Genomic DNA, 18,045 nt, shown 5'->3' on the forward strand with positions numbered 1-18,045 from the left:
ATTTTCCTTGATTTTCCGTCCGTCTTCCAGTTTCCTTTTTGTCGGTGACTCACTTTGATCATGTCCAGGGTCGATGAGATGTCCCTCATGACCTTCATCCGGTGAGGTTCAGGACAGACGTTAACTTGTGAACTTCACACGATTTCAGAGAGTGAGACATTTTCTGTAACAATAATAGAAGCTCACTCGAAACTGTCAGTATTGTTTGAATGAGGATCGTTGATGTTATCTATATAGGGAACACTGACAGTTTGAAATGAAGCCAGATAAAGACTTCCTCCCTATCAAAGTGGAAGTCACACGTGCGAATAGTGACTGAGATTTTTGACTACCTAATTCACTCGGAATTATTTCCGTCTTTCTCTTTCTTTCACGTCTATACCCCCACCTCCACACCTTCCTTTCTCTTTCTAATGTGTCTTTTGTACCTCTACACCTTCCTTTTCCTTTCTTATTGTGTCTTCTGTGTTCGAAAAGAACCAAATTTCCTATTCCGCCGTATATCTGGTATGATAGCAGCCAAGCCTATTACAGGAAGCTATCTAGGAAATCATAGAATGTTACAAGAATAGCCACATTACACTGGGGTGATAATGAGTAACATCAAATTCGCATTAATGGTGATAACGTGTTATAACTGCTGTTATTTGGTACAGGATTATTTCCGTCTTCAATTTTCTCATCTTCTGACTTTCTTTTGATCAGGGTTGTAAAGCGCTTATAAGAATATTCACTAAAATCTGTCAGCATTATCAGATTAGGAAACCTGAATGTTATTTTCAAGGAATGCTGTCGGTTTGAAGCAGGTCTGACTACAAACCCAGTGATGAATATACTCCTAATATCTATCAAAATAACTTTTCTGGTAGCAAAATTAATAGAGGACCAGGTAGGCTGAGTCCTGAATACAACTCGTCCTACCAAAACAATAGGTAATGCGAATAATTGCAAAATCCAATAGTGAATAATTGTTATTTTTATTGTTGAATTAATTGTGATGTAAGTTTCAAAATACATAAGTTGAATGTGATGCTAATTGTAAAGACTTTTAAAAATGTGAAAAAAAACAATTTCAAAAAATAAAATGATTTTGTATTCAAAATTTTGAATATTATTCAATGTCCTGAAATGACAAACTCTTTGATTGCCTTTGTCGGCACAGCTATAAGTAAGATAAATCTATATAAGTAAATGAACAATAGCAGTATGAATGAATAAGAATGGATGATATTACAAATTTATGATGAATATACAATTACTCAACCTGAATGTCTTGAGGATGTCGAAAGCTGTCGAAAATTGTAGGCATTTGTAAGAAATGCTCCGGCAATGGAAATCATCATCACCATACCGGCCAGAGAGTGGGAGGGTATACATAACCCCAAAGTGGAATGCTAAATTGCACAGTCGACCAAGTGAGTGGGAGGGTATATGGAACCCCAAAGTGGATGCAATTTCGACTGTCAATAGAGACTGCAGACCTTTATCAGTAGATTCGATCGTAGGTAGAATTGTAGAACAGATTCGGTAGCCGATTGACTCGAAAGATGTAGAGAGAGATTGATTGAGTTTCTCAAAATCCAAACTGTGGACAGAGGAAAAGAAAATACCCTACGGTAAAAAAATATGTTGACTGTAGCAACAGCGCTCTGAACTACACAGAGTTCAGAGTACAAAAAGTTTGAAAACAAAAATATGAAATAAAGATTTGTAGAAACATCAAGCAATCTTGATGATCTTGGAATTTTGCAGAAATGCAATAGAATCAAAATTCTAAATTGACATCTTTTAAAAAAGATTGAAATAGATGAACAATGTAAAATTGGAAAGAGCTTTAAACTAAATTCTAAAAATTGAGTTCAGAAAAGCGTGTTCAAATTGAAAATGAGGTTACACCTACCAGAAATTTGAGATTAATCAACTAATACTAGACAACAAATTGAAATTATTACAAAATACAAATATTGAAAACAATGCAGACTAAATCTGCCAACGTTGGCTATACTGGCAACGCGCTAAATTCAAAGATCAGGATGATGCAGATTGAGTTTTAACATAGACTGGCCCCGTTTGCAATTAGAAGAATTGTAAAACAAAGAAGAAAGAAAAATATGTTAAAGAGATTTGCATCATTCGCTATCATCTAATGGCAGAGGTGCAACACTAGCAATAGAACGTTTGAAAACACCAGAGTCAGTTAGAACCTGGATGACTCTAACCTGTCATCGGAGCCAGGGAAACCTCTGTAATATGTCCAAGCTTCCAGAGTGTTGGTGGTGTCCCAGGATCCTTCAATAGCACAAGAGTGCCAACTTGAAGATTGGGTGATGAAGAAGACCATTTATGTCTTTTCTGAAGAGTAACTGAATATTCTTCAGACCATTGTTGCCAAAATTCCTTTGTGACTTCAGCAAGTCTATTCCAACATGCAAGAAAATTCACATGTTTGAATTTCTGCTTATGAGAAGGCGCGCGCATTGAGAAGGCGCATTGAGTGGGCGCGCAATGAGAAAATGCCCAGGTGACAAAAATTGAAGATCAAGAGGGTCCCCAGACAATGGAACAATAGGTGAAGAATTCAAAATAGCTTCAACTTGTGCAGAAAGAGTACACATTTCTTCAAAATTCCAAATATGTTTGAAAGCAATAATTTTATATATACTCTTGAAATTTCTTATTCCTCTCTCCCACAGACCACCATGATGAGGAGCTCTTGGGGAATGAAATTCCATTGAATGTGCAAAGATGCAGCTGAATTTTGAAGTATTTGTTGATTGCTAGGCAAGTTGAGGAAGTCACCTAACTCTTTGAGATCATTATTTGCACCCACAAAAGTGGTAGCATTGTCTGAATATATATTCCTTGGAATACCTCGTCTTGAGATGAAATGGGTGAGAGCAGCCAGAAAGACTGAAGTGGACAGCTCTGATACTACTTCTATATGTACAGCACGAGTTATCATGCAAATGAAAATGCAAAGTAGGCTTTACCAAATGTCCGTGACTTTGGACCACCAATACGGAGACTAAAGGTCCAGCATAGTCTAGACCAACATTCATGAATGGAAAATCAATATTTACATGCACAGAGCGCAATTGACCCATCAATTGTGCAGCTTGAGTATGAGTGAAACGAAAACACTTGATACACTTTCGCAGAACATTCTTAACAGTACGCCTTGTTGATGGTATCCAGAACCATTGTCTGATTGCAGCCATGGTTGCTTGCACACCAGCATGACACAATTTGTTATGATGATAAAAAATCAGTGCCTTGGTGAATTTGTGATTGGCAGGAAGCAATATCTGATGCTTGAAATCAAAATCAATATTAGCATTAGCTAAACGTCCTCCTACTCTTATGAGGCCATCAGAGTGAATGAACAAAGACAAAGAATGAAACTTACTGGAGGCATTCAACTCATCATTTGCACGTAAAATTTCCAACTCCTTGTGGAATGCTTCAGCTTGAATGGCCTTCAATAGATGAATTTCAGCATCTTCAATTTCATCAACTGAAAGGGCGTCAGTACGGCGATCAGCAACTTTCTGACGAATGTTATGTAAAAATGCAGAACATAAGCAGTGACACGAATAATTTTAAAAATATTGGAAACACGTTCAGAAATAATGGATAAAGGTGGAATAACTGCAGTATTTACAAGAACTGTATTGGGAGCTAGAATAGCTACATGAGAAGAGACTTGTTCCTCAGGGGCTGGTGGCGGTACAGGATGCATGTGACCTAAATCTTCATATTCCTGCATATATTCAACATATTGAGGTTTGAGCTCAGGTTCTTTAAGGAATCTTTTTTCCAATGAATGGAAACGTTTCATAGCTTGAGTCCTTGAATGACCAAGAGTGGCAAATGAATCCTTGCGAGGTAAGGACACTTGGAATGACCATCTTCATGCCTGATGGTATTTTCTTTGCAGTGTGCTTCAACCCTAGCACACTCAGGAGAGACAGGAATAACTGAGGAGACTTCTTCCAGCTTCCAGAAGGTTTCCAACTGATTGGAGACTTCAGCTGTGGAGACAAAATTGGTAACAAATTGATTAGATGATTTTTTGAGTGACACTGATTTAGGTAATTGACAAGAGCCAAAAACAATCCAGCCAAGTTTTGTATTTTGTAGGATTGGAACATCAGGTGACACAATAATTTGATTGCCAGTCATGATTGCGGCATAAACGTCAATACCCAATAGGATATCAATTTTCTTAGATTTATGAAAATTTGGATCTGCAAGTCGAATATTGCTTGGAATCTTGTAATAGTTAAGATCAATTGTGACACGAGGAATACATGAGGCAAATTTCTCAACAACAATACATTCTTGTTGCGTTGACCAAGTATGATCAGATGATTTTATTAATACTGAGTGAACAACTGTAGATTTGGCTTGCATACTGGACACTCCATTAATCAGATTAGTTACATGACGAGAAGGAAGAGCTAATCTATCAGCCAACTCTTGAGTGATGAGTGAACAATCACTTCCTGTGTCCAATAAAGCATTACATGCAATTAATTCACCATTTGAACTAACAACCAGAACCTCTGCGGTAGGTGATACTTGAACTGATGACTTATTATTAGAAATGATGGATGAAGCAGCATGTGAAACAACTGTTGTTTCTGAATTATCAGATTGTGAGCTAACTGAATTTGATGCTGAAGATGAATGGGCACTAGAAACGGTGCACTCATTCTGAGACTGAATCGCATTAGAAACAACATTCTTACCTCCTGAATTGCTAGTAAAGGAATCATGTAGAACAGTGTGATGTCGCTTATCACATTTTTGGCATCTCTTAGAAGAGCAGTTGTGATTGTCAGTGTAAGGATTAAGGCAATTGAAACACAACCCTTTCCTTTTGATTGCATCATAACGTTGATTGATGGGAATCTTTGAAAAATTGACACATTTGAAAATCCCATGAGATCGATCATTGCAAAATTGACAGGATACTGATGGCGGAAAATTATTCAGAGTATTATTTTGAGCAAAAGGACGAGTATTTTGCCTAACATTGGGTGCATTTGAAGTAGCTTGAGTAGAAACCTTTTGATTAGTTGGTGGATTTGAGGGGATATGAGATGAAATAGCATCCATTACCTTACATTGATTTTCAAGAAGTTCCCACAGTTTATCCATAGTAGGGATTTCATTTATTTCAATGCGTTTTTCCCATTCACGCAAGATATTAGAGTCAAGTTGAGAAGTGATTTTTTGCATGTAAAGTAAATCTTTAATTTGAACATCCAATTTGAGCGCTTCTAAAGCATTAATGTGACATTTACAGTGATCAATGAAAGCTCTAAGAGATTTGGAACAATTTTTCTTGAGTGCTGGGGGTGATTCAATACCTTGAATGTGGGTACTTGCAATTAATCTGGGGTTATTGTACCTCTGTGTGAGCAGATTCCATGCAAGCTCAAAGTTTCCATTCCCTGGAGGAATATTCTGAATGCGTGCAAGGGCTTCACCACTGAGAGCTTTGCGCAAATAATACAGCTTTGTAGCTGGAGCCAAAGTTTGGTTTTCAATAACCATATTGGAAAAGGTATCACGGAATTCAAGACATGAATCAAAGGAACCTGAAAATTCTGGTAACGGTACCATTGGTAATTGTAGACCTTGATAAATAGGCATAGTGGGTTGCAAAGGCAGAGAATTGACATTATTAGCAGTCACTGAAGCAGATGGCGATTGATGGTGATGCTGATGTCCCATTGCCGGTGCTTGAAATGTAGCAACTTGCTGCTGTGAATCATAATTTTTCAAAATTGTATTTACATTAGCAATTAACATTAAAATTTTTCTGTGACAATTTGATGTTCATTGTCATCAATGTCATCTGAATCAAATTCCAGGCTTATCTCTTCATAACACTGCTCAAAGTTGAGCAATTTAGTTTTGACTGCTAGTAGTTTTTGAAAATCATTTTCATCATTGATTTTAAAATTGAAATATTCAGTATAAAGCCAAGATAGATTTTTAATGATGCCACTTCTCACAGTGAGAAGGCTGTTTCGTTTGCCTTTAGGAGGCATATTGAAAATTGAAACGATACCTCAATAGTGCTTGGTTGAATGTATCAGTATGAGCAGCTCCATACAAATATTGGTTGAATGTATCAGTATGAGCAACTCCATACAAATATTACCCTTGAACATATAGAAATAAACACTATGAATAAAAGTATAAGACAATAATCATTACACAATTGATGTTAAATAATGAATAAGAATAGATGTATTTTCCAAGCATATGTCAATATGAAGTATCTGGCCCAGAGGACCAAACTTATAATGATAAATATACTCCTTATATCTATCAAAATAACTTTTCTGGTAGCAAAATTAATAGAGGACAAGGTAGGCTGAGTCCTGAATACAACTCGTCCTACCAAAACAATAGGTAATATTCGCATTACCTTGCAGAAATGCAATAGAATCAAAATTCTAAATTGACATCTTTTAAAAAAGATTGAAATAGATGAACAATGTAAAATTGGAAAGAGCTTTAAACTAAATTCTAAAAATTGAGTTCAGAAAAGTGTGTTCAAATTGAAAATGAGGTTACACCTACCAGAAATTTGAGATTCAAACACAATCCAATGTATGTCGTGAAGACATACAAGTTGTTTGATTGAATTAGGCCAATATTTATCGCAAATATGCCAATGAAACATGAAAGTACTGAATATTCAGCTGGAATTAAATCAAATTCGACAATTGAAACAAGAGTTGGCCAAATTCCACATTCCGGAATCGAGTTGAAAACAAAGAAACAGCACACAGAGTGCCACGGCAAACCGAGTGGAGCAAAACCTACCTACAATGGTTTACGCAAGTGAGAAATGCAAGAATAAAGATACAAAACACAAATATTATTCAAAAGCAAGTGAAAAAGGACAAATTTGAAATTAATCAACTAATACTAGACAACAAATTGAAATTATTACAAAGATACAAATATTGAAAACAATGCAGACTAAATCTGCCAAACGTTGGCTATACTGGCAACGCGCTAAATTCAAAGATCAAGGATGATGCAGATTGAGTTTTAACACCCAGATATCATTCCTTTATATGGAAAACTTTTGTCATTAGCTAGAGTTTGAAGTTTCGAGTTTGATGAGCATCTATCAAAGATGTTCATGATTAGGGGTTGAATAATTTTCAGACATCTTTCGGTGACCAACATCAAATATAATGGTATCTACGAAAATGATCATGATTCTCGAAAAAGGAAGTAGGATATGAGAAATTACAAGGACGAGGAGAGGAGAGGAGAAGACAATAATTCAAGATGGAAAGAAAAAGAAATAAGGGATTCATGGTGGTTCATAGAGCATTACACAATCATAATAATCTATGTACAAGGATATATCAGGTCAAATATTATGGTAAGAAGATTCACTTAAATCTGTCAGTATTGTCAGAGTGCAGAGCCTGTATGTTATTTGTAAGGAATGCTTGAAGCTAATGTTTCTTCAAGTCATAATATTTCCTTTACATATAAATAGAAATATAAATCTGAGTACCCTATTTAAATTATTTCGTCACTATTAAATTATTTAAAAAGGGTAGGCTACTCAGATTTATATTGAAAAGTAGCCCTTAAGAAAAAAAAATATTTCCTTCACTTTTGAATAGAATGCTTTGACAATAGCTAGAGTTTGGAGTTTCGAGTTTGATGAGCATCTATCAAAGATATTCATGATTAGGGGTTGAATATTTTTCATAAATCTTTCGGTGACCAACATCAAATATAATGGTATCTACGAAAATGATCATGATTCTCGAAAAAGGAAGTAGGATATGAGAAATTAAAAGGATGAGGAGAGGAGAAGACAATGTAATATGGATTAGAAAGAAATAAGGGATTCATGGTGGTTCATAGACCTAATTACACTATCATAATAATATTTATGTACAAGGATATATCAGGTCAAATATTATGGTAATTGATAGATATATTATTTTGTAATCTGTGAATGTCTGGAGTAATTTATTCATCCTATTTGATCGTTTATAGGCATCAAAACTTTGATAGTTTCAACAATGGGAATTAATTATGATGTAATATAATTGATGATATATATTAATTGTTTATACTTATGTGACAGTGTAATGAGGCCTATGTAATGAATTGAAGAAAAGACACAACACGCTCAAAACATACAAAACTTAACAGATATTTTATTGTCTCAGTCACACAGAATCTACAAAACTTAACAGATTAGCAGTCTATAGACGGGTAAAATAGAGACGGCAAGATACAGGCGGCATGTGCATTTCATTCATTACTTCATTTCCATGATTTTCATCCACCAAAATCTTAGATGAAAAACATTCGTATCAAACTAATTTATTAGGAATAAATTTATTAATAGACATTTATTTATATGAAATTAATTTTATTGCATTCATTATATATGAACTAACATCTAACAACTCACAACCGATTGAAGTCTGTATAAACGGCAAATGGAAATAGACGTAATTTAACACCACTGGCCATCGAAAACTTACCATCTCTACTTTCCCCGCCTATAAGTCACTATATTCTATTGCTTGTGTCACATAAGAGACACAAACTGAGCCTAACAGATATTCCGTTTCATACAAAATTCAACGGATATTTTACCGTGGAGTCACTTCTATTCTTTGTCCGTTCCACATAAAACATGTACAAAACTTACGAATATTCACTTTTATTGTTTACTTCTATTATTATATTCAAATGCCGGTATCACTTGAGATTGAAGATACAACACTACTTAACATAGTATATTTTTCTACTGTCGATGTCATTTAATTGTTCTTACCATTCAATTGAACATTCTTAGTTATTTTGATTGAGAATGATTGTTTTTGACATTCAATTACCAGTATTAAAAGATATTGAATGTCACAATACTCAACATAATATACTGTATATTTCTACTGTCAGTGTCACTATATAATTGTTCTTAACCATTAGAAATTTACCGGTATCACTAGATTGGAAGATACAACACTTAACATTATATATTTTCACATTTGGATTCACTTTTATTGTCTTAACCATCACGAGATATTCAATTGCCGGTATCACTTTAGATTGATATATACAATACTTGACATACTATATTTTTCCACTGTAGGTGTCACTTTCATTGTTCTCAAACAACATACATATTCATTAGCACGATCACCAGAGATTGGAAGATAATCACTCAACATATAATATTTTTTCTACTATGTCACTCCTATTGATTGTTCTTAAACATTAAATAACTCTTTTTAACATATATTTAAATGCCGGAATCACTTCGAATCTTGAGATTAATACAATACTTACATAATTTATATTTTTCTACAGTCAGTGCCACTCTTATTGCTCTTAACTATTAATTATTAACCATCCTAACCTAACCTAACCTAACCTAACCTATATTATATATTCGATTGCTGGCATCACTTGATATTGAGAGATACAACACGATATCATACTTTTTTCTACAGTTGGTGTCACATTGAGGGCCAGAACTTATTAGGCGTTTTTTCAGGCGATCAAGACGTTGTTTTTAGAGTCTTTTAGCGTCTTCCAGGAGTTTTCGGACGGCGTTTTAAGAGTCGGCAGGGCAGGAAGCTCTCTGATAGACTGATTGAATTAGCACCTGGGAAAACGTGCTTTAAAAATCGCCTGGAAAAACGCTTTAAAAGGCTTGAAAAAACGCTTTAGAAAGTACTCTTCAATGTTCGATTCAATTTGTTGATCAAGGGCCTAGTGTCCGAAAGCGCTACACTAATGTAAGTAGAAGCTAATAGCTTTTATTTATATAAATACCTGACTGCTATGTCGTAATTAATTGTTCAAAGTGCTTTAAAAAGCTTGAAAAAACGCTTAATATGGCCTGGCCCTTATCATGGGAAATCATCAGATATCTAATTGCCGGTATCATTCGACACTGAGAGATACAGCACTTGACATGATATATTCTTCTACTGTCGGTGTCAAGTTTGTGGGAAGTCATTAGATATCCAATTCCCGGTATCACTTGAGAATTAAAAACTTAACATTATCATCTTGCATGACTAGAAGTCAACTAGGCCTACTGATTCTCGAGCAGCACAGGTTGCAAGTTTCGTTCCAGTGTGGCATTTTCATGACGATTTCTAGCGCCTTGGCGCCCGGACTCTGCGTATCGCTGAACTGACAGTGAGCGTGCAGCTGGTAGTCGGCAGCTATCCGGCCGTAGTCGACTCCTTCGCGGATGAATCGCGACAGAGCCAACATTTGCAGTTCGGACGGTGCGGTCGCTGTAAATGTACCTGCAAATTCGAATAGAATTTGTTCATTAGCCATAAATTTCATTAAAAGGAATAGAGGAATATGTAAACAAGTTGGAAAAATATGTGGGCATCAAATGCGTGTGTATCAAATTCATCAGTTACGAAATTATTATTAGGAATAGAGGATAAGCAATCAATTTGAAAAAAATATGTGTGCGGTAGCTGTGAATGTATTTGAAAATTCAAATCTAATTCGTTTACAGTTACAAAATTACAGATGGGAATAGGAAAATGCAAATAATTAGAAAAATAAGTAGCCTACAAGAATCGAATTAATTCACTTATCAGTTACAAAATTACTGATAAGAATAGAGAAATAAAAACAAGTTTGAACATAAGTGGGCCTACATGAATATAACCAAATTCGAATGACATTCATTCATCAGTCACAAATTACCAATGAAACCGACAAAATGTGAACATTTGATACTCTGTTGCATATCCATACTTTTTCACTATTAAAATTAAACTTGAATTTTCAAACAGTTATGAAGTGAAAATGCACTTTTTATTCGCAGTGACGATCGTTTCGACCTGGTGTGGATCAGCATCAGACTTCAGAAACTTACTCTCAAGCTCCTACAGTTCCTAGAGTAAGTTTCTACAGTCTGATGATGACCCAACCAGGTCGAAACGATCGTCACTACAATGTAAAGCATTTTCACTTCATAACTGTTTTTAAAATTAAGTTTTACTTTAATACTGTATGTACTGAATTCAGAATAAAAGAAGTTTTGAGCTAGCCACAGTTCTGTTTTTCCAATATTTAATGCTCATGACCTGATAAATTAATATTAATAATGGCCGGTTGCAGAGCCGTCACCTAAAGTTAAAATCAGGCATTTAACTTATTTATGTCTATTATGTCTATAAGCTCCAAATCGCTATGGCACCAAATAAATATGGTGAGAAATCTCGCCAAAAGCCAAGAGTCGCCATATTGTTTATCAATTTTATGTGAGGTCTTTTAGGTCTGTTCACAGTGATGTTGATTGGAACTTTGCCCGATGCCAAGACATTGGTTGGATAGAAGCATGTACTGAAAAAAGTGAAAAGAGCTGCAGTGTGACCTATGTGTGATGCTAATTCGAGATATAGCTAAATGGGCTTCGGCAAACGACTGTGCAACGACCAACCATTTATGTGAGTGATTTTAAAGTCTCACATAGCTATGTTTGATTTTATGTAACGACTCTGCAACCGGGCATCAGTCACAAAAATAATTAAAATTTGAATTATTTTATTTGCCGCATAAAAGAAAGTGAATACAAATTTATAAAATGAATATTAATTACAAAACGGTACTACCAGCAAATTTATAAATATGAAAATAATGTATGTACTACAATATGGATGTAATTTTAGTACACTATTGCCATTTTTACAAAAGTCTGTTCATTGTCATTTCTTAAAAATCATATAAGAAAAGTTATGACAAATAATGATAGAGCACTAGATTCAGATTAAGCTATAAGCATTGGTTTAATGGGAAACGATGAAGATATTCATGAGAGAGGTTTACTTAGGACTGTCAGTATCTCAGTGATTGAGATTTTATTGGGAAGGAATGCTAACAGATCAATTAAATGGGGAGCATTGGTGGTACTTATCAAGGTGGAATTACAATAAACAAAGTTTTTACAAAATGTCAATACTAATGTACGATGACATTCATATTATGAAACAGGCAAGACTAGCATAAATCAGAACTTGTGTGCTAGCTGTAATTTAATATGAATAATAGTTATTATTGATCACTGAATTACAAAGAACATTGTCTTCAGAATGTTATACTAAAAATAAAAAAATAAAATACATTTCAAAAAATTATTCAACTTGAAGAAGCATATTTCATCAAAATCTTTCAGTTATCTTTGATCTAAGCATTCAATAAACTTTTATATCTGCTATTAATTTATAAAAAATGTCACACTCGGCCTCTGCGCTCAGGTTATTTTAACCTTGCAGGGACCCTCCTTGTATATTATGTAATTACTTATTATACTACCTACTGTATATCTAACTATTATGTTATGTATTTTATACTTGAAGTTTAAACTTTGTAACTATAATTAAGATAAAATAAAAAACCGTCAATCAGAAATCATACATATTTAAAGGACCGAGTTAGCACAGTGTTAGTTTGAACGGATATCAGATTAAAATGGATCAATTAAATGCTATAAATTTGTTTTTTCATAATGTGATTCATTTCAGATCAAACCCTAAGCTGATTCATTTTTTTGCATTATGAATATTGTGTCAGTGTGTAGACGAAAACATTATTTATTCTTATTCTTTATTGATTGATATAATAAGTATACATCATATAAATGATAGGGAGAGGAAAAATAAGGTAACCTTGTGCTATTCCTCTCCCCAATTAGATATGGTTACACATAGTCCGAAATAGGTTAAGTCTTGTAGCTCTTCACTTCGCACAATTTTCAGACCACTAATATGTTAAGTCACAAGTAAATTTTCAAATTTAGATGCTTCAAAACAAAAAATAGAACGGATATTTCACATTATTATCACTTGAATAGAGAAGATTCATATAATAAAGATAATTTTGAAAAAGAACGAAAAAACAGAATACAAGACTAATGGGTTATCTTTTTTCGTTAGGGCTACTCTTGAATAGAAATGAAAATAGAAAACAATTTAAAAAAGGGTACCTAGTTAGATTTTTATTTTTTTTTATTTCAAGACTACTGGGGTATGAATTGATGTATTTCCCTATTGATGTTCTTTTGATGAAATATTCTTCTTCAAGTTGAATATTTTTTTGAAATGTAGTGTCTTTATCTTTAATTTCCTTGCCCTATTATCATAGGTAAGGAAAGTATTGCTTTCCGAAAAAAATAAGGTACCCCAATTTCTAAATTTCTATACGTTTCAAGGTCCCCTGAGTCCGGAAAGTGGTTTGGGTATTGGTCTGTATGTGTTTGTTTGTGTGTGTGTGTGTGTGTGTGTATGAGTGTGTTGATGTGTGTGTGTGAGGATGAGTGTATGTGCATCTGTGTACACGATATCTCATATCTCCAGTTAACGTAATGACTTGAAATTTGGAAAGTATAGTCCTTAAACTATAAGGATCCGACACGAACAATTTCGACCAAATGCAATCCAAGATGGCGGCTAAAATGTTGTCAAAAACAGGGTTTTCCGCGATTTTTTCGAAAACGGCTCCAACGATTGTGATCAAATTCATACCTGAAATAGTCATTGATAGCTTCATCACTGCAACAAGTCCTATATCTGTAAAAATTTCAGGAGCTCCGCCCCAACTATGCAAAGTTTAATTTTAGATTCTCAATTAGCAGCCTCCATATACAATTTAAACAGAAAAATTCAAGTGGAAATGATTGAGCATGAAAATCTCTGAAATTGATGTCCAGTAACATTTTCACCTAAAATTGAAAATAAGCTTGAAATTCGAGAAAATGTGATTATTAAATTGCAAACTTTTGGCAACTGTTGGTTCTATTAAATATTCACTACGAAGAGATAGCAGACCTCGTGTGTCTCCAGCGTTATTGTCCTATCACCAGCTGTCTCATATCTTTGAATAGTAGATTGAGATGCGCGAGAACACTAGCGTCAGGTGATACATTTTCATAATGGCAAGGAAAGTTGTGTGAGTGCGCCACACCATATTTTTTTATTTCAAGACTACTGGGGTATATATTGGTTTATTTCTCTATTGATTCTCTTTTGATAACTATGATCCTGTAAGTTGAATAATTCTTTGAAATGTGTCTTATAGAGGCTGCTTCCCAAATTCCATAAATACAGTATATTAAGATTCACTGCAAACTCTCAGCATTCCTCACCTATGATCCCCACTCAAACAGGGCTGTCAGTTCATTTATTTATTCGAATAAATAAAATAAATATTTCACCAAACAAGTTTCGAGGTATATCTGACCTCAAATGAGTATCTGAGTACCTCAAATGAGTGACTAGTTAAATCACTTTACCTATGAGAGCGATGCCGACACTAAAGTTGTTGCGACCTTGGACGCTAGCGGCTCTGTGCCCAGCCGCGACCCTCGTATATGTAACCGTTGCCACTCACCAGGAAGTTGTAGGCTATGTCGTCGAAATTACCGCTACCTATCTGGAGTCCTGGATGTTTCGCACCTGCAAAAAGTTGAACATTTTGAAATTAATTTTCTGAAATTTGTGAAGGATTCTTGGAATTTTCAAATTGTACAATAATATTCAAATTTTGAAGGCAATTCTTTATTCATAAGAATATTTATACAATAAGAATTTATCAAAATGATAAGGAGAGAAAAAATAAGGTAACCTTGTGCTATTCACTCCCAAATGTAGATAGCACATAGTCAGAAATAGATTAAGTCTTGTAGTTCTTCATTCACAAAATTTTCAGTCTTCAAGTATTTTCACAAAGTGAGATTTTCAAATTTAGATGCTTCAAAACTAAAAATAGAAGAAATATTTCACATTATTGTAACTAAAATAGGAAATATTCACATATTAAAGTATAATTTTGAAGAATTACTGAAAAACAAATTTTGAAGAATTATCTACCGAAAAACAACTTAATTGAAAACTATTGCAATGAGAATAATAAACTATAAACGGATTTTCAAGGAAATTATCTAGGATTATGAGTTTAAATATCATAAAACGAGAAAAAGGTTTCCTGCTACTCATTTATAAAACTAATTTTTTCAGTATTTTCTATCACAATTTTTAATATTTTTCATCTTGAGCCCAGAGACATTTTTTTTAGTTAAAGGTGTATTTTATCAACTATCGAGTATAATAAACACATATCGAGGCACCGAGCTTCGCTCGTTATTTTTATTTATTGATAACAGAACACAATTTTCTTTAAAATGATCGTGTTTTATATTTTACAGTTGGCTATACGTCAGCTAACTTATGAATTTCCGGGATGAGATATTTTGATTTTCCACAGACGCACTTTTTTACTATCCACAGACGACGAAAGTCTCAGCTGTTTTTCCAAGGACGGATTATCCTTTAAATGTTGTGAAGCGAGTTTTTCCAGGATGAGACCTAGTGCAATCGAATTTTATATCATAACCTATTATGTCCCAAATTTCGTGTAAATCGTTAGAGCCGTTTTCGAGATCCGTTGGACATAAATGACCTGAATAATAACCAAATATAAAAATACAGAAATTGCTCGCTTAATATAATAGGATATACCTGATATGAAGTACCATATTTTACTATAGAGCTATTTAAATTGTTTAATTATCATAGAAATACTAAAGTTCATCTTCATACTTTTTTATATAAACACAACTAGTTTCGAGCATTCGTGCCGTTTTGTCACTTGATTTATTTTTTTATTTATTGACAATCACAAATCATAATAACAATATGATTGGGAGAAGACAACAGGCATAGCCCAAAACTGTCTTCTCCCACATTTTTACAAATAAAAATTTCAAAAAAGAATGAGGTTAGATTTCACTTTTCACTTCAAAAAGTCCAATTTCCACTTCAAAACTAATGACTAAACTGAAAATGACATGAGTGCTCAAAAACTATAGTTGTGTTTATAAAAAAAGTATGAAGAGATTAGTAGTTCTATAATAATTGAAACATGAATATAATAATGTCAACCTTGATTAACGGCAGACTGTCAAACCTAATAGTACAGAATAAAAAAGAATAATAACAACGGCAACTTTGTTTTCTCCCCTTCGTGCTAATAGTAAAGTTACTGTACTAGTTATAATTTTCTACTAAGTCCATTTTTTACTGTAACTATGAAAACACGAAGGATTTTATGTGAATATCTCCTATTTTAGTTACGAAATAATGTGATATATTTCTTCTATGTTTAGTTTTGAAGCATCTAAATTTGAAAATCTACTTCGTGAAAATACTTAAGGACTGAAAATTTTGTGAATTGAAGAACTACAAGACTAAAGCTTGGTTTACACCAAAGTTATTAACAAAATTTTAATAACTCAATCCTTATAGATTCTTTTAGATTGAACGGATTGTTTATCATGTGTATGATAAGTTATGTTCAATCTGATAGAATCTATAAGGATTAAGTTATTAAAATTTTGTTAATAACTTTGGTGTAAACGAAGCTTTAGTCTTTAACATTTTGTTAAAAACTTTGATGTAAACGCAGCTCTAACCTATTTCGGACTATGTGTTATCTAAATTTGAGAGAGGAATAGCACAAGGTTCCTTATTTTTCCTCTCCCTATCTTTTGATAATGTTTTTATTGTATAAATGAATAAAGAAATGAAATGAATACAGTATACCCTCAATTACAGTATCATAGAACAAAAATAACTTTGTAAATGATGATAATCATTATATTTCAAAATCATATTATATTTATTATAATCATGATCTGTAATTCCAATGGAATAAATAAATAAATAAATAATGTTATCGCAGTTTATTACAGCGCTATCATAGATATTTCTCACAGTCACATTTAAGATGACGCCATAGGTGTTCAAACATATATTTGTCTCTTTTTTTTTAAATAAAAATCAGTTGCTAGATGAAATTTAATAATTAACATAATGTGAGGTTAGCTTGCAAGGCTCATATTTGTGTGTAATATTGGATTCTGCTGACCTCAATGAGAAAAAAGATGAAGTTCAGAAACAAGGCTAAAGTACTATCCTTAGATTTACTGAGATTCACCAGTCAGCATTGTACTATCAGCAGTTCATAATGATTCTCACTCAACTGATTCTGACAATTTAATGTGAATGTTTATTTATTTTTTATTGCTGTCTTACATTTATTTGAGTTGAGAATAGACATTAATGTAACTATATTATTTGGGGAAATACTACAAAATATTATGTCAGAGAAAACGTGTATGGAACTCACCAGAGTACTGCAGCGGTTATGATCAAAGCAGAAATCAGAGGCCGTGTGGAGAATTTCGACTTCAGGTATCGGTTGTTTAAGTCTGGAGCCGAGTTTTAGAGGAGGTTGTGCCACCCAGTTGGGACGATGCACGAAGTGATGGTAGATCTCCTCCTCTCATCTGGAACAAAACAGTTCACATTTAAAACAGCTCCTCTTGTCACATGAAAAGATCACGAAAGGATATTTATTTTGGATTATGTTCCTTCACCAATCACTCCCACTACCTAACAGATTCTCCCTACTTTTGTATCAGCATCCAGTTGTGTGCAGCATGCTTACTCCTGCTCCACTATTCTGTCCATGTGGAAGGAGAAATCGGTTTCCCCTCTTCATGTTAAAAGTAATATTTCGGGACTTTAGTTTGGTTGGCTTGTGATAGAACGCCACTAAGTTAATTACAGTTCAAGTAACCATCAGATTAAACCAATTGTAACCAATTATAATTGATGGTGACCATGGCTTACCTTGATTACGTTAATTTGGGGTGAACCGTTATGGAGCATTAGTAGTTCAATATCAATTCATCCTACAGTGCTTAGAATATTTGACCTTGACTTTTCCAATTAGAGATATTTTTTATCTGCATTTGTGCTTAATTTTGGAATTCAATCTTGTATGTTTTATCATGTAACTAATAGCTTGAAATAAATAATAGGTCTTCTGATAACTTTTGTTTTTTCAGGACGAAACTGTGACACAAACATAGATGAATGCGCGTCGAATCCTTGTCAGAACGGAGCGACTTGCGTGGACGGTATCGCGCAGTTCTCT

The 18,045-nt window shown here is 33.9% G+C and overlaps 1 protein-coding gene across 1 annotated transcript; it reads right to left on the bottom strand.

Annotated features, from left to right (window-relative positions):
* Positions 1-8,196: 8,196 nt before the first annotated feature.
* LOC120356114 (peptidoglycan-recognition protein LF-like) lies at positions 8,197-17,388 on the bottom strand (the record flags this gene model as incomplete). Its single annotated transcript, XM_039444943.1, is given in 5 exon segments — positions 8,197-10,334; positions 14,339-14,396; positions 14,398-14,501; positions 15,564-15,594; positions 17,233-17,388. Coding segments are annotated over 5 exon segments (579 nt in total), but the record flags the coding sequence as incomplete, so codon positions are not given.
* Positions 17,389-18,045: the final 657 nt, after the last annotated feature.

Source organism: Nilaparvata lugens, unplaced genomic scaffold (genome assembly GCF_014356525.2).
Source record: "Nilaparvata lugens isolate BPH unplaced genomic scaffold, ASM1435652v1 scaffold5827, whole genome shotgun sequence".
Lineage (NCBI taxonomy): Eukaryota > Metazoa > Arthropoda > Insecta > Hemiptera > Delphacidae > Nilaparvata > Nilaparvata lugens.